This window comes from Nomascus leucogenys, chromosome 11 (genome assembly GCF_006542625.1).
Source record: "Nomascus leucogenys isolate Asia chromosome 11, Asia_NLE_v1, whole genome shotgun sequence".
In the NCBI taxonomy this organism is placed as follows: domain Eukaryota; kingdom Metazoa; phylum Chordata; class Mammalia; order Primates; family Hylobatidae; genus Nomascus; species Nomascus leucogenys.
In genome coordinates this window covers 70,731,867-70,750,039 of record NC_044391.1, presented here as the reverse complement: position 1 = coordinate 70,750,039, position 18,173 = coordinate 70,731,867, and the positions used below count along the sequence as shown (strand labels likewise).

At 38.4% G+C, this 18,173-nt stretch overlaps 1 protein-coding gene across 2 annotated transcripts; it reads left to right on the top strand.

The window, feature by feature from the left end:
- Window positions 1-1,915: 1,915 nt before the first annotated feature.
- On the top strand, window positions 1,916-14,521 carry TM4SF18 (transmembrane 4 L six family member 18). 2 transcript variants are annotated; one of them, XM_012510572.2, is made up of 6 exons: window positions 1,916-2,085; window positions 2,197-2,390; window positions 5,155-5,244; window positions 10,545-10,687; window positions 13,122-13,302; window positions 14,058-14,521. In XM_012510572.2, the coding sequence occupies exons 2-6, from the start codon at window positions 2,214-2,216 to the stop codon at window positions 14,070-14,072; spliced, it is 606 nt and encodes a 201-aa protein (XP_012366026.2). In that variant the 5' UTR covers window positions 1,916-2,085; window positions 2,197-2,213; the 3' UTR covers window positions 14,073-14,521. The 2 variants fall into 2 exon arrangements, with proteins under 2 accessions (XP_012366026.2, XP_030678965.1); XM_030823105.1 differs by lacking the exon at window positions 14,058-14,521 and having other exon boundaries at window positions 13,122-13,413.
- Window positions 14,522-18,173: the final 3,652 nt, after the last annotated feature.

Sequence of the window (18,173 nt, the reverse complement as noted above, 5' to 3'; positions counted from 1 at the left end):
CTCCTCCCATTCTCTCATGAACCCACTCCAGCTGGACTGTCATCTCATCTCTAACTTACCAAGAAAGCTCCTCTTATCAAGGCCACCAGTGACCTCCACATTGCTCAACCCAATAGCCGATTCTCAGTTCTTTCGTATGATGTGCCCTTTGGCAACAGTTAACTTAGTTGATCATGCCTTCTTCTTAGAAAGTCAACTTTGAGAATAAGCTCCTGATCTTCATTTCTGACTCACTGGCCATTTCTCAGTATCCTTTCTGCCTTCCTGTCGTATCCCCAAACTCAGTCCTGGGCTGCCCAGGATTTAGTCCTTGGGCCTCTTTTCCATCAACGTGCATTTCCTTAGTGTCTCATGGGTTTAAATACCATTTATATGCTGACAACTGTCATATTTATATGTCACCCAGACCTCTTCCTTGAACTTCATATTTGTGTATCCAGCTGCCTAGTTGACATTTCCACTTGGATTTCTAAAAGGTATTTCAAAACTTAGTACATTCGAAACTGACCATGTCATTCCTCTTCTCCCAACCCTGCTCATTCAGCTGACTTGCTCATTTCTGTTAATGACAATTTTATTCTCCCAGTTTCTTGGACCCAAATTATGTCGTCTTTGACTTCTCTCTTTCTCTTATACCCACATCCAATCTGCCACCAATCCTGTTGGCACAAGCTTCAAAATATATCCCCAATCCAGCTTCCTTTTACCACCTCTACTGCTACTACCATCATGATCCGAGTCATCATCATTTCTTACCCGGATGGTGGAAATGGCTTCAGAACTCATCTCTATGTCCTCCACACCCTTTACCACCTATTTACAACACAGCAGCCAGAATGAACCTTTTAAAATGTCAAGCACAGTGCCTGCCACATAAGAGATGCTCAATGAATACTCAACCAACAATGTTATTCTCTTCCCAATCATCCCAGGAACTCTAGTAAATATGATTTTATGCTGCTTCTATGTGACTGGAAAAAACGTCTAATGCCCAGATTTTTTGATGCACTTAGATCAAAAGCACTAGAGGGAAAAAAAATCATATCCACAAGGGGATGCCAAGAAACCTCTTTGGAACCTGGACTGCTAGTTTCTTTCTTTTCCTTCCTTCCTTCCTTCCTTCCTTCCTTCCTTCCTTCCTTCCTTCCTTCCTTCCTTCCTTCCTTTCTTTTTTGAAATGGAGTCTCACTTTGTCACCCAGCCTGGAGTGTGGTGGAACGATCTCGGCTCACTGCAACCTCTGTCTCCCAGGTTCAAGTGATTCTCCTTCCTCAGCCTCTGGAGTAGCTGGGATTACAGGTGCCCACCACCATGCCCGGCTAATTTTTGTATTTTTAGTAGAGATGGGGTGTCACCATGTTGGCCAGGCTGGTCTCGAACTCCTGACCTCAGATGATCCACCCGCCTCAGCTTCTCAAAGTGTTGAGATTACAGGCGTGAGCCACTGCGCCAGCCCTACCTTTGTTTTCTTAATAGTAGGAAAAATATGCCTTTATTTCTGTTATGATTTTTCAGAGAGGTAGAGATAATAGATGCAAACTCTTGGAAGGAAAGCTGTACTGATCTAACCAAGATATTTTGTTTTTCTCATCCACCAGTCACTTTCTCAGTCCTTTCTGTATCCCTTGCAATTTGAACAAAGCTTGGTGAATAGTGTGCACACAAAAAGCACACTAGGTGAAAGACAGATACACAAAGAGGGTAAAGTCAGGACATTTTAACAAACCTATCAAGCTCTAAATATAAGCCTCCTTGGTAGTTTTCTCTTTAACCCTCTCTCCACTGTTGGATGAAATTTGCTAAATTCAATTCCAGTTCCCACCCCAACTTCCTTCTTAACACAGGGTCAGGGTTAAGCCTTCAATGCTTTAATCCAGAGGAAAATGACTTATTTTAAAAAGCAGTGAAAAACACCGCATTCCTTTGGCACAGGATGAAGACCAGCTCAGCTCTTCAGTGTTGATCATTGTCTATTGTTCTCCAAACAGTAAACCACTATTTCACACTGAGATTGTCGGCTGCCGGTGTATTCCAATTCCCTGTCTCCTCATGACTATGAAGTGAAGGGCTCTGACCCTGAAAGTGGTAGGTAATCTCAAAAAAAAAAAAAAAAAAAAAAAAAAAAGAGAGAAAAGGTCAGGTAGGAAGAAGAAAAATAGACTTTCTGTGACTGTGTACTCTTGAAATCTCCCGCAGGTTCTAAGCAGGGCAAAATGGGGTCTCAGAAGTGTGGAGGCTGCCTAAGTTGTCTGCTGATTCCGCTTGCATTTTGGAGTATAATCGTGAACATATTATTGTATTTCCCGAATGGGCAAACTTCCTATGCATCCAGCAATAAACTCACCAACTACGTGTGGTATTTTGAAGGAATTTGTTTCTCAGGCATCATGGTAAGTGTGACTTTGGAGACTTGGGAGAGAAGGGAGAGTTGTAATTGAGACTTACCCTGTAACTAGTAAAAATAATGAATAATGGAAAAATCATTCTGCTAATCTTGGGTGTAGGATTTGAAAGAGGGGTGGGGGTGAAGGGGCAGGTAATCTGCTAGGATTTGGGACATAGCTCTGTTTTCAATAAGCTGCTCGGCAATGCAGCTTCAGTAATGCAGGAAATTAGTCCTAATGAAAGTTTGTGGGACACTGGCCTGTAAAAACAGTATGTTCTCATGAACCCTGCATATCAATTTAAGCTATCTGATCTTCAGTGGCATTACTGTTTTCTAGAACAGATTTTCTGTCTGCACTCATGTTTTTCTAGCTTGAAGGGGCATTAGGACAGCATGAAAAAAAAAAAGCAGAGACTTGGCTATTCAGACAAACCTGCATGTAAATCTAAGCTCCGTCATTTGTTCCATGAGACCTTCAGCAAGTTACTCAGTATCTTTGAGCCTCAGTGTTCTAATGTGAAAAATGTGAATAATGGCATTTACTTTTAAAGATAAAATATATCTATAAAGTGCCCAGGAGAGAGACTGACATGTAGTAGATAGCCAGTGACTGTTGTAATTATGATTATTAAAGAATGAGCTGTGTCATCATTAAAATAGTCCTACATTAGACCCCAATAATGGAGGGAGTTTTTGAAAAGTAAATTGAATTATCGATGGCAAGAATCCATGAACGTTTTCCTGATGACTTTGTGCTCTTTAAAAATAAACAAACTGATAGCAAATCATGTTGGCAACTCAGAGGAAAAGACAATTTCCTGGTCAAGTCATTTCTAAAAATAGTGCATTATGGACTGTAAGCTAATCAGACCACCAATAATGTAGAAGAAAATTCATTATAATCGATTTCTACATTTTTTAGGGGTTTTTAATTATTACATTTGAATAGCTATGTTGTAAAGCAATTTTTGCACATTAAATTAATAAACTTTAAAATATTAATATCCAATGCTATTGAAGTTGCTATGAAATAAGTACATAACTGATATTGGCTGCACTACAAATAAATGTCAGTCTTTTCGGGAAGAGTTTAGTATAATATATCAAGATCTATGAAAACGCTTATGTCCTTTGGCTCAGTAATCCTACATCTCATCATTTATTCTGAGGAAATCATCCAAAATAAGGAAAGAGCTATGTGTACAGATGTTTGTGGCTGCATCGGTATAATAGTAAATAACTAGAAGAAGCATCTTACAGAGAAGTAGCGAAATAAATTATGGTACATTCACTTCATACAGTGGTGAAAATTATAATTATGAAGATGTAACAACACGGAAAATGCACATTATTTCATGTTAAGTGAAAAAAGACACAATAACGTTGTGGGTAAATGACTATTGCAGCTGTGTGAAATAGACATATGTGGGAAAGCACCAGAAATAAATGCAGGAAGACACACGAGGGTGGTGGAATTATGTGTAATTTACCTCCGTTATTCTTGACTCCTCTGTACTGAAGTTATATTTTAAAACACAAAAAGAAGGCAGTGTCTCTTTCAACAGTTGATGCCTGAGCAATAAGACTACAGGCTCTAGGTCAAATTATCTCTATCAATATTGTAATGAAGCTGGTTACTATGCTTTGGCCTTGTCTCATCATTGTTTCCCTCAATATGCAATTGCAATAGATGGAAGACTTGCAAGACATAACTAAGATTAGACCAGACTTTCTTTCAATCTGTCATAACCAACAATGTTGAAAGGAGGGGAATATAGGACTCTTTTGCTTATGTTCCACGTAAAAATTAAAACTAGGAAAAGAAAACTGTTCTGTATTTTTTTTTCATTTTCCAGGAACTATTAAAATATATTACTATAACTGCATCAAATCCTTTTAGGAGAAAGGAGAAGAATATAGGTAAATAATAAAATGAACAAAAAAGTTAATGAAAGCTGAAGAAATTTGGAAACTAGAAACATTGGCTACAAAGAGTAAAATAACAGTGAACTCAGCTGTAGGATTCAGTCCTGAATAGTGACAGTAAAAAAATGGTGGAGAATTTCCCATAAGAAATTCATGGTCTGTATCTAGCCTAACCAGAAATTATAATGGTAAAGAAATACATGTTCTTTCCAGAGCTCTGGCCTTTTGCCTAAAATAAAATTTAAAAAAAGGAAATAAGATGCATTGATTCTCCCACTTTGTTGGCTTGATACAGACAAAACACATTGAAACAATTTAAACCTGAGATGGTTTGAATGCATGGGGAAATTGAAGTCACTTTAAAGAGATATGGTTTCAGATTAACTGAGCCTCTCACCTCCATTCCCAGAGGACAGTAAATGAAGAGAGGTTGGCAAACTACCAAGCCTGCTGAATGATTTTCCTTGGTTCTCCACAACTGACTCATTGAGAAAGGCAGGTTTTGCTGCCCAGGGTGGTATTCTCCTGTCCATCCATTTACTTCTCCTTAATCATTAGCTTTCGATGGTTGCTAACCATGATAATAATAGCTAACATTTATCAGTCACTATGAATCAACCACTATACTCAAAATGTCACATATATTACCTCGTGACAACCTCTTGATACCATTTTATAGAGAAGGTGTCTCAAATTCACACAGCTGGAAAGTGACAGAGACTGGATTCAAGTCCAGATCTACCTGACCCCAGACTGTATGCTTGAAGTTGCAGTCCTCTGATTATAAGCACAAATGTACACTAGCATTTCATTGCTAACATTTTATGTCTTCCCTCCTATAGATGCTTATAGTAACAACAGCTCTTCTGGTACTGGAGAATAATAACAACTATAAATGTTGCCAGAGTGAGAACTGCAGCAAAAAATATGTGGTAAGAGAAACAGTTTTTTTGAGGATGGTTGAGTGGGCTCCAGCTTTCTTTCCTCTCACTCAGAAACACAAAAGTATTGACAGTATTGTACCCTCACTACTGTTGAGTACAGTGCAGAGATCAAGAGTTTACTGCCAAGATCATCTTCCGTTTTGCTTAGTCTTTCTCCACTTTTGTTCTACTGATGCACTTTCAGAAAATCAGCATTTAAAGATACCTAAAATTAGGAAATAATACTTTTTCCTAACTGAGTTTCCATTAGTCTATTTTTTCTTTATAAACTTTATTGAGGGCTAAATTACATATAATAAGTGGCATCCATTAAAAGTATGCAATATCATGAGTTTAACAGTTGACTACATTCATGAAACCACCATTGCATTCAAGATAACAGAATATTTCTGCCAATCCCCAAAGATTAACCTTTGATTTACTTTTTGTCATTATAGTTTGTATTTTGTATATGTGGAATCATACAGTATTTGTCTTTTTTATCTGGGTTTTTTCATCCAGAATAATAATTTTTAGATTCATCCATATTGTTGGGTGTATGTGATGTGCATTTTTTAAGTCGGCACTTTAAAATAATTAAAATAGTATCAGGGTGAATAATACAACCACATTTTCTAAGCCGGTGCTCCTGCATTTCTACCATTCTCCTTCTCATCCTCTTCCTCCTCTTCATCGTTTATTCACACTTACATAGAGCTTTATAGTTCTTTCACATTTACTCAGTAAATTAAGCCATTATTGCTCCTATTTTATAGATGAAGCACTTGTGGCTCAAAGAGAACAAGTGATTATCAGCTAGGAGGAGTTTTACGATGATATCTGGTAGGCATTTTTTGCAGCAGTGCTTCTACCTGTTAGCTTCATATTGCAATCATCTGGGAGCCTGGAACAATACTAATGCCTGAATCCCATCCCCAGAGTCCCTGATTTAGTTAGTCTGAGGTACAACCTGGGCATGGATATGTTTTAAATCTCCCCAGGATATTTTAACGCGTAGTCAAGATTGTATGGCAAACTTTCTTTGACCAATGTCTTTTAAAAATTAAATTCGTTGCTTTATTTAGTACGGTGTCCCTGATGGAGAAGAATTGAAAATTTAAAAAACACTGTGTGTGTGTGTGTGTGTGTGTGTGTGTGTGTGTGTGTGTGAGACCAGTTGACTCAGTCATCCCCCAGTAGCTACTTGTAATATACTTATGGAAGAGATTTCAAAATTGCCTAGGGGAAATAATAAATTCAGGTATAGATTCAAGTTATGATACTCAGAGAATTTCTAGAAAACAAATATATGTGATATTAAGTATATAATAAAAATTAACATGTTCAATTTGCCTTAACTCACTATTAGCACTTCCAGCACAAATAGATGCTAGAAATAGTCTGAAAAGGGTCTTATAATCAGCATTAAATTAGATGACTGACATCTCTTTGGGAACAGCAGGAGAAAGGAAGAGAGGATTCTCTGGATTCCCTTTTTGGCCTTTTCAAGGTAAGTTCTAGAAGAGAAGTCCCAATTCAAATGCCCCCAGAAGCCATGTGTGTGATACAAATGAATTAAATGAGCCTGGTAGGCATCAGAGCACAATTTCCATCTAAGGAGGAGAAGGAGCTGCTACTGAAGTCCAGCCAGTTGTTGCCTTGATGAAGTAGGGCAATAATTCTCAGTTTTCAGTAGAAAGCAAAAATATGGATTTTTATGTAAAACTTTTCAATTGTAAAATATTGGCAATTAATCTTCATTTAAACCAAACAAATTACATATTGCAGGAAAATCTGAATCTGCGTCAGTTTGTAACTTCCAAAATGTAATAAAAATTGATTCATTTCTTGGTTGTTATCTGCTATGGCCTGAATGTGTTCCTCCAAAATTCACATGGAAACCTAATTCTCACTGTGGCGGTATTAAGAGGTGGGATGTTTTTGGAAGTGACTAAGTTATGATGGCTCTTCCCTCATGAATGAGAGTGGTGCCCTTATAAAACGGGTTGAGGGGAGTACTCTTACCTCCCTTGCACCATGCGAGGACACATAGAAGGTGCCATTTATAAGGAATGAGCCCTCACCAGACACTGAATCTGCCAGTGATCTTGGACTTTCCAGCTTCCAGAAGTGTGAATAATAAAATTCGGTTATTAATTACTCAGTCTAGGGTATTTTTGTTACAGCAGCAGGAACTAAGGCACTATCCATTCCTACGTGGAGTCTGGTTTTCTGCCAAAATTCTTGGACAATTATTCCTGGAAAGCAAATATTGGCCAAATAAGGGCACTTGAAATAATAGCTAATATTTTATTACATTTTATTTTTGAAATTGCCCTGTTACATAGGTACCATTCCTGTCTACATCATCTACAGTTTACAGAAAAGAAAACTATGATTCAAATTCTTATTCCCACTTTATTTTGAGGCTTACCTTGATAGTGCAATGATATCCACTCATTAGATTGTAGTGTGTGTGTGTGCGTGTGCGTGTGTGTGTGTATGCTATGGTTGCAAGTTTCCTCCAATGAAGAAATTCTTCATTGATCTTCCCAGTGAATATTTTTTCCAGTTTTCCATAAAGAGGATATATTAATGTTATACTCAGTGAAATAATTTTAAACAAAGAAATGTTATTGAGATGATTTTTATTCCTAAAATCACAGGTTTGTTGGTCTTACTTTTTCTGGTCTCAGCCTTTGAATGTATTATCAATTGGTTACTGCATGGTACTCTCCTGCTGCCTGCTCTCACCCTGCAATCAACATTTCTAAAGCTAATTTTTCTTCCAAACCAAATAACCCCTCTTGGTATCCTTATTTCTGTCTCCTTTTTATCCAAGCCCCAGCTCTGGATTTTTTTTTTTCATCTCCAGCTACTCATTTCCTCCTTAATGTGTTTTCCTCCAGTGTGTGTCTTTGTCACCTCAACTTGCATCTGTCTCCAAGCTGGATCCTGATCTTTGAGGTCTCTTACTTCCAGCTTGTGTGACCACTGCCAGAGTAATTTTCCAAAAGACACATTTTGGGCATATCACTTCCTGCTCAAAAACCAATTACAAGACTTGTTTAAAAAATAGTTTCTGGCTGGGCACAGTGGCTCATGCCTGTGATCCCAGCACTTTGGGAGGCCAAGGCAGGTGGATCCCCTGGGGTCAGGAATTTGAGAGCAGCCTGGCCAACATGGTGAAACCCCATATGTACTAAAAATACAAAAATTAGCTAGGCGTGGCGGCACGTGCCTGTAGTCCCAGCTACTCAGGAGGCTGAGGCAGGAGAATCTTTTGAACCCAGGAGGTGGAGGTTGCAGTGAGCCATGATCAGGCCACTGCACTCCAGCCTGGGTGACAGAGTGAGACTACAACTCAAAAACAACAACAAAACAACAACAACAACAAAACCCCAGCTTCTTCCCGGGTCTATGGCAGGGTAAGCTCAAAATGAACCTGGAACATCTTGTGCCAGAAAGCAAGAAAATGTTCAAAGAATGACAGGAGTATGTCAAAGGGCATAGGAGTTGACCTACAGGGATGTTCCCATTGGCCAAATTTGGACCATCTGTGCATCTAAAAGAATAATCGCATTCATGGATTATAGCACAATGAATTAGAAGATCCGTGAGTCCAGAAAACATAGACAGAGGCAAAGGAGAGAGGAATGAGAAATGGAAGTTGTTCTGTGCAGAAAAATGATAACGTAAATGCAGAGAAATTATAGCATTATGAAAGCAGCACATTGGAACCGCAGTGATTGCTGGTAATCAATGAATACGAGGATCATCAGTGGATGCTAAATCCATCAGTTGAAATGTTATTAAGAAACAGAATATGACACTGTCTCAAAGCATCACCTTGGCAGTTATTTACTAATTGCCAAGTGGAAAATGTACCTTTCCAGGGAAGAGATCTGAAGGACACTCTTAACCAAGAGATCAAACTTAGCACCACCCTTAGCATGAAAGGCCCACGATGTACCCCACACCCATTAAGTACTCTCGCTAAAATGTTTGAATTGAATTGTGAGAAAATAATCAGAAAAGCCCAGAATGTGAGACATCTACAAGACAACTGTCTGGGATTCTTAAAAACAGTTTAACACCCCAAAAAACAAAAAGGAAGAAAGACTAGTGTAAATTAAAGGAAACTAAAGAGATGTAATCTTGTACATAAACCTTTATTGGATCCTGTACAAAAAAAATTTAAAAGTTACAAAATAATAGAATGTTTTTGTTCTTAGGAGATGTATGCTGAAATATTTAGGGGTGAACTATCATAATGTCTGCAACCTAATGGCTCAGTAACAAAAACACGTAATAAATACACATGTGTATATGTGTATAGGTGTGCATATATACTTTGCATGAATATATACGCACATACACACAGAGAAAGAGAGAAAGCACAAACAAATACGGTAAAATATTCATGTAGGTGATTCTAGATAAAGGATATGTAGGGGTTTATTATACTATACTTTCAACTTTTTTGTAGATTTGAAATTTTTTAAGGTTGGGAGGAGGGAAGTCGCTTGCCCTGAAGGATAAAGTCCAGATTTCTTAATCTGGCATTCAAGGCCAGCTCTGGCCTGGATCTACCAAGCTGTACTCACTTTTTAAGCTACTCAAGGGCTGAATTGTGTCCTATCAACCTTGTTTTCCCAGCGTTAGTACCATGTCAATCTGTCTTTAGAGCCTTTCTCCTCACTCACCTGAATAAACTCTTAGATTAAACCTACTTTCTCACAACTCTGGTTGCACTGATCTGCCTGGGAATAACACTCATTCTCTCTACTCAAATGAAAACATCCCCCTCTCCATGAATCCTATCCTCACTTGAATATGAATATAAATATCAATACTATACCTGATGTTTTCCTTTATATTCTTGTAAAGATATTTTAATATCTTTATAAGAGGAAAGCAGAGGTCATAGCTTATAATTCTTAGAGAACCCACTCTACCTAGAAAATAACAGGTCTTCAATAAATAGTTATGGGTTGATTGATCACATCCTTCACTGCATTTTCATAAGAGGAGATCATTATTTTGATATCAAAATTCCAGAAGGAAAGAATAAATTTAGTAAATTACCTAGTTACCTCTATGTGATGCCAAACAAAATGTTATTTAAAAACTTATTTTTAAGATCAAATAGGTTTGGATTGCTTTTTTTTTATTTCTATGTGGGCATTTAGTATTGTATAGACTGCATGAGCTTGAGTGAATAGGGGAATGTAGCTATCTGATAATTTATCCACAATATCCCCTTGTCGCATTCTATGGTACTAACCTGCTTCTATGTTTTAATTTAGACACTGCTGTCAATTATCTTTTCTTCCCTTGGAATTGCTTTTTCTGGATACTGCCTGGTCATCTCTGCCTTGGGTCTTGTCCAGGGGCCATATTGCCGCACCCTTGATGGCTGGGAGTATGCTTTTGAAGGCACTGCTGGACGGTAAGGAATAATTCCCCAAACCAAGGAGGTCGGGAAATCAGAAATACCTGGCCTCATGCTCAAGCTCACGCTCATTTTCCATGGTCACTTTGCGGTTCCATGTGGCTGTTTTAGTGCAGAATTTTCCTGTTAGTTTACTAATATCCAGACCAATTTGTTCTTACACAGATCTTTGTTTAGATTTTTTTCTTCAGTCTTTTAATGCCATTTTCATTCAATGTCTTGAGGCTGTCATGGAGCTATCCAAATGAAAGGTGTGTTTCTCCCATACCTCAGATTAAAGTTGTGTGGTTACTATGGTCTGGTCTGGTGACAGCTGGAGCTTATGGCCTGGGTGGATCCAGGAACTCAGTTTTGTTTTATGGCCAGGTTGGACATGTGGTCTGTTACAAGTGTGAAAGGGCTTGAGAAGGAGAGAAACCATGGTGCTCTTGGATGGTGCCACTCAGGGCTATAGTAGGAGGGATGATAAAGAGATAGAACAAGGCAGGATGAGCAGGAAAGTGCAGTCTGAGGTCCAGGAACATGATTAGGTGCAGGAGTTTGTGGAATGAGCCAGAGCTTATGCAGCTTATACTGGAGAAGGGTCTAATGAGGTAGCCTTGCTCAGAAGGCTGGTAATTCAGTCAGGAGTCTCACAACCCAATCCCGGATCTCAGAATGCCTCACACTGGCATTGTGCTGGGCTTATTGGGTTCCCAGCACCGGATGCAGATTGGGAGGTAGCAGGGCCCAGAAAGAAATACAGAAGAGGTCCAGAATTCTAATGGAGTAAAATGAGGGAATGTCTGTACCATTCACTGGGGGAAGTTATATTTTCTTCTTAACTCTCCATGTTCAAGGCCCATCCAAAGTCTTACATGTGCATCTAGGCCTACATGGCAGAGCTGCTTCTGTGACTGTAGCTGCCTTGATTCTGAAGATTTTTACATGGTGCCATATACCATGACCTTTCTTAGCAAACATGACTCTCCCTCAGGTCTCTCCTACTTGCACATCCATTTATAGGCTCTCTGCAAGAAGAAAAACATGGCTCTTTTTGCCTGACCCTGCAGGCAGTCAGACCTTATGGTTGTCTTCCCCTGTTCTCTAAAAATCTCTGTTATTCTGCTCTTTTTCAAGGTGCACTGATTTCACATTGTTCAAACCACATGTTTTACAATCAGTTTGTAAAGTTAACACAATTATCACAGTGGTCCTGAGGTGATGTACATCCTCAACTTAGGAAGATAACAGGATTAAGACATTAGAGTAAAAACAGGCATAAGAAATTATAAAAGTATTATTTGGGAACTGATAAATGTCCATGAAATCTTCACAATTTATGTTCCTCTGTGGCGGCTCCAGCCAGTCCCACCATTTGGGGTCCCTGACATCCTGCAACATTGCAAGTTATCTTGTTTTAAATTGCTAGATGATCTGTGCAGAGTATGTACTAGGAACAGTCTAGAGGAGGGATCTGGAGGGACTCATTTCCCTGGCGGCTGAGATGGAGATAGGGGTAAATGGGGGTGTGAGATAGGTTTAGGGAAATTTAACAGAAAACCACATCTGTATTGTACTTTACAAGTTCCAAACTGTTTGTATACACATTCTTACCAAATATTCACAATAACTCTGGCGTTAGATATTTTAACCCCATTATCAAGATAAGAGTCTGGAGGGCCAGGCGCGGTGGCTCATGCCTGTAATCCCAGCACTTTGGGAAGGTGAGGCGGGCAGACCATGAGGTCAGGAGATCGAGACCATCCTGGCTAACATGGTGAAACCCCATCTCTACTAAAAAAATACAAAAAATTAGCCAGGCATGGTGGTGGGTGCCTGTAGTCCCAGCTACTCGGGAGGCTGAGGCAGGAGAATGGCGTGAACCCAGGAAGCAGAGCTTGCAGTGAGAGAAGATGCGCCACTGCACTCCAGCCTGGGCAACAGAGCAAGACTCCGTCTCAAAAAAAAAAAAAAAAAAAACCATGTCTGGAGGCCAGAGGGGTAAAGTTCTTTGCTCAACATCCTGCAGATCCAGATCCAGGAATTCTGATTTCATATACAGTGCTCTTTCCCATTGGAGACAAGAGCCATTAACAATATAAAGAAATTCTCAGAGTGCCTCTATTTCCTGGAGCATTACAAAGTAGAAAATAAATAAAGGTGGGGAAAGAGTAAAAAAGAAGGAAGTAGGAAAGAAATGGAAGAGGAAGAAAAACAAAGAGGCCATGGGGGCGATAAGGCAAGCACAACATTTATAATAAACTAAGTATCTAGCTCAGTGCTATGCATAAGATATGTCCAATATGCGTACCTGAATGATTTTTAAAATGTATTAATTCATATCTAATAACTATATATTTTAGTTATACAGTAATTTCTCAAACATACAAATGCTTGTAGCTTTCTTCCTTGGACCCAGTATGTAGATTTGGCCATGGGTCTCTCTCAGTTTCCTTACAGATTCTAGCATATGGATTCAGTGCCTGGAACCTGCACATGTTGTGGAGTGGAACATCATTTTATTTTCCATTCTCATAACCCTCAGTGGGCTTCAAGTGATCATCTGCCTCATCAGGGTAGTCATGCAACTATCCAAGATACTGTGTGGAAGCTATTCCGTGATCATCCAGGTAACAGATTCTCATGGGCACCTGTAGCTCATCCATATTTCCCCCACTTCCCAGGATTCAATGAGGCTTTTTGAAAAGACTCTAGAATTCCATCACTTTCCCCCCATTTCTATTGCCCTCATCTTTATTCAAGCTCTAATATCTCAATTTTTTCTGATATCCCAATGTGTCTTGGCTTATCTATAAGGGTTGAATCAACTCAGTAATTGTAAAATCTGCATTTCTTGTTGTATGGTAAGGCTTCATAAGTGTTTTGAATGAGCAATGTTTTAGTATTCTACATAGAGATAACTCAAAGCATGATGAAATTTTACCATTTATCAAGAATTTCCCTGTTCATAAGTTAAGCAAAGGCTCAGAACCTTATCTCATTGAAATAACTTATCTTCTGAATGCTGCTACATTCAACTAATAAACCTTTATCTTGAGTGCATAGTGAGTGCTTTTGAAGAAGGGAAGTATGTATTTATCCCATTGAAACTACTTCTACTTCGTCTGCTAAAATACTAATGTTAATTTAGTTATGGTTGAAACTGCTATCAATAAGTCCAGAGTGAAGAGAAATTATGAATTAGATCACTTGTATTTTGTTTAACAACATAGAATGTGTAATACCTTTCCCAGCAATTTCTAAGAGATGTTTTTTCTGTCATATTTTGAATATGAAATATAAGTTTAAGTTGCTACCTGGATTATGGATTAATCCAAGCCAAGTTTATAACTTTAATCACTTTGTTTTTCCTTTTTTCCTATAGCCTGGAATCATTTGAATAAGGACAAAATGTTTGCCATTATCAAGACATGGCCATCTATCTAAATATTATATCAACTGTGTAGACTTGAGGGCAATATTGAAATGATGGTGCTTTCTGCATTTGGTGTTTATTTGTAAAATTTGCAGTCCTCACTGCACATGCAAGTATACCACCCTTCCATTTAGTATGTTTTTTAAGTAATGTGCATCAGAAACTTCAGAAATACTTCTGCCCTTTGATCAAACAAATCCATTTCCAAGAATCTGTACTGGGAAGTAAATAAGAATATGAGAGAAAACTTTATGCAAATATGTATATTGCAACATTGTTTAATATTCTGGAAAATTGGAAACACCCCAAAATTCTAAACTCAGAGGAAGGATTAAGTAAAGAGTGGTACATACTGTAAATGCTTTCTGATATTAAAAAAATAAATAAATAAAGAGTACTACATGGTTGTAAAATTATAGTCATTACAAATGATGTTTTTTAAATTATGAATAATGCTACATCAAAAAGCAGGTTACAGATTCATGTTTACTGTATAACTATTTAAAGCAAACGAACACTAATAATCAAAATTTAGGATGAAAACTAAATCTAAAAGGAAATATAACAAAATGCCAATTATGCTTGGTTTGGGGCACTGATGACCCTTCTTCCCACTTTTCTATATTTTCCAAGATTTCTTTATTGAATATATTTTACTATAAATATTTTCTAAACTCATATTTTCACTATTAAAATTTTTTTTATTTTTCCAAACTTTGAGGCATATGCTCTTTCCACATTCCTCAACATTATTTGCAAACATCATGAAATGACACTTCCATCAACATTCAATGAGGAAAGTAGTGATATAGCCAAAAAGAGTTTTATATAAACTTATACAATCTAAACTCTTGCTCTTCCTTTCTGACTCCTGATGGTGAGTGTGATGGACTAGAAGAAATAGCCTTAAAATAAGTGAGCAGCTAGGGAACATGCTCAGTGGGCAAGAGAAAATGACCACTGACCAGTCAATACCTGTGTCGGGGGAGTTACCAGTACCTATATTTATTTTTAAAGTAATTAAAAAGTAGAACACTTACAAATTTTCCACCTATACGTGCCATGACTTCCTCGGGGACAGTAGCCACATCTTATATATTTCCCACCATCCGTAGGACCCAGCACACAGTGAACACAGTAGGCACTCAGTGTTGAATGCTCATACCAGGTTTTCTGCTTCCTGTAGTTACCCTGCTGAGCACTGCTTCCATCACAGGTGCACTGGGCCTCAACACTTCTGCCATTTCCCCATTCATCTCCTCCATGGACACTGTCAACAATGGTCTGTCAACACCTGCTCTGTGCCAAAGCCAGGGAGTAGGCTGGGGGGATACGAAAGAGAATATCTTTCTCCTTGATGCCTGCTGTGCCAACAACCCCCTTTAAGCCTTGTTCACAGCCTTTGCTGAAACAAGCATCTTGAAAGCAAGCCATGTTATATACCACATGTACCATGCTGTTTTGGTTACTGTAGCCTTGTAGTATAGTTTGAAGTCAGGTAGCGTGATGCCTCCAGCTTTGTTCTTTTGGCTTAGGATTGACTTGGCGATTCGGGCTCTTTTTTGGTTCCATATGAACTTTAAAGTAGTTTTTTCCAATTCTGTGAAGAAAGTCATTGGTAGCTTGATGGCATTGAATCTATAAATTACCTTGGGCAGTATGGCCATTTTCACGATATTGATTCTTCCTACCCATGAGCATGGAATGTTCTTCCATTTGTTTGTATCCTCTTTTATTTCATTGAGCAGTGGTTTGTAGTTCTCCTTGAAGAGGTCCTTTACATCCCTTGTAAGTTGGATTCCTAGGTATTTTATTCTCTTTGAAGCAATTGTGAATGGGAGTTCAGTCATGATTTGGCTCTCTGTTTGTCTGTGATTGGTGTACAAGAATGCTTGTGATTTTTGTACATTGATTTTGTATCCTGAGACTTTGCTGAAGTTGCTAATCAGCTTAAGGAGATTTTGGGCTGAGACGATGGGGTTTTCTAGATAGACAATCATGTCATCTGCAAACAGGGACAATTTGACTTCCTCTTTTCCTAATTGAATACCCTTTATTTCCTTCTCCTGCCTGATTGCCCTGGCCAGAACTTCCAGCACTATGTTGAATAGGAGCAGTGAGAGAGGGCATCCCTGTCTTGTGCCAGTTTTCAGAGGGAATGCTTCCAGTTTTTGCCCATTCAGTATGATATTGGCTGTGGGTTTGTCGTAGATAGCTCTTATTATTTTGAGATACGTCCCATCAATACCTAATTTATTGAGAGTTTTTAGCATGAAGGGTTGTTGAATTTTGTCAAAGACCTTTTCTGCATCTATTGAGATAATCATGTGGTTTTTGTCTTTGGTTCTGTTTATATGCTGGATTACATTTATTGATTTGCGTATGTTGAACCAGCCTTGCATCCCAGGGATGAAGCCCACTTGATTATGGTGGATAAGCTTTTTGATGTGCTGCTGGATTCAGTTTGCCAGTATTTTATTGAGGATTTTTGCATCAATGTTGATCAAGGATATTCGTCTGAAATTCTCTTTTTTGGTTATGTCTCTGCCAGGCTTTGGTATCAGGACGATGCTGGCTTCATAAAATGTTTTAGGGAGGATTCCCTCTTTTTCTATTGATTGGAATAGTTTCAGAAGAAATGGTACCAGTTCCTCCTTGTACCTCTGGTAGAATTTGGCTGTGAATCCATCAGGTCCTGGACTCTTTTTGGTTGGTAAGCTATTGATTATTGCCACAATTTCAGAACCTGTTATTGGTCTATTCAGAGATTCAACTTCTTCCTGATTTAGTCTTGGGAGGGTGTATTTGTCGAGGAATTTATCCATTTCTTCTAGATTTTCTAGTTTATTTGCATAGAGGTGTTTGTAGTATTCTCTGATGGTAGATTGTATTTCTGTGGGATCGGTGGTGATATCCCCTTTTTCATTTTTTATTGCATCTATTTGATTCTTCTCTCTTTTCTTCTTTATTAGTCTTGCTAGCGGTCTATCAATTTTGTTGATCTTTTCAAAAAACCAGCTCCTGGATTCATTAATTTTTTGAAGGGTTTTTTGTGTCTCTATTTCCTTCAGTTCTGTTATGATTTTAGTTATTTCTAGCCTTCTGCTAGCTTTTGAATGTGTTTGCTCTTGCTTTTCTAGTTCTTTTAATTGTGATGTTAGGGTGTCAATTTTGGATCTTTCCTGCTTTCTCTTGTGGGCATTTAGTGCTATAAATTTCCCTCTACACACTGCTTTGAACGTGTCCCAGAGATTCTGGTATGTTGTGTTTTTGTTCTCATTGGTTTCAAAGAACATCTTTATTTCTGCCTTCATTTCATTATGTACCCAATAGCCATTCAGGAGCAGGTTGTTCAGTTTCCATGTAGTTGAGCGGTTTTGAGTGAGTTTCTTAATCCTGAGTTCTAGTTTGATTGCACTGTGGTCTGAGAGACAGTTTGTTATAATTTCTGTTCTTTTACATTTGCTGAGGAGAGCTTTACTTCCAACTATGTGGTCAATTTTGGAATAGGTGTGGTGTGGTGCTGAAAAAAATGTATATTCTGTTGATTTGGGGTGGAGAGTTCTGTAGATGTCTATTAGGTCCACTTTGTGTAGAGCTGAGTTCAATTCCTGGATATCCTTGTTAACTTTCTGTCTCGTTTATCTGTCTAGTGTTGACAGTGGGGTGTTAAAATCTCCCATTATTATTGTGTGGGAGTTTAAGTCCCTTTGTAGGTCACTCAGGACCTGCTTTATGAATCTGGGTGCTCCTGTGTTGGGTGCATGTATATTTAGGATAGTTAGCTCTTCTTGTTGAATTGATCCCTTTACCATTGTGTAATGGCCTTCTTTGTCTCTTTTGATCTTTGTTGGTTTAAAGTCTATTTTATCAGAGACTAGGATTGCAACCCCTGCCTTTTTTTGTTTTCCATTTACTTGATAGATCTTCCTCCATCCCTTTATTTTGAGTCTATGTGTGTCTCTGCACGTGAGATGGGTTTCCTGAATACAGCACACTGATGGGTCCTGACTCCTTATCCAGTTTGCCAGTCTGTGTCTTTTAATTGGAGCATTTAGCCCACTT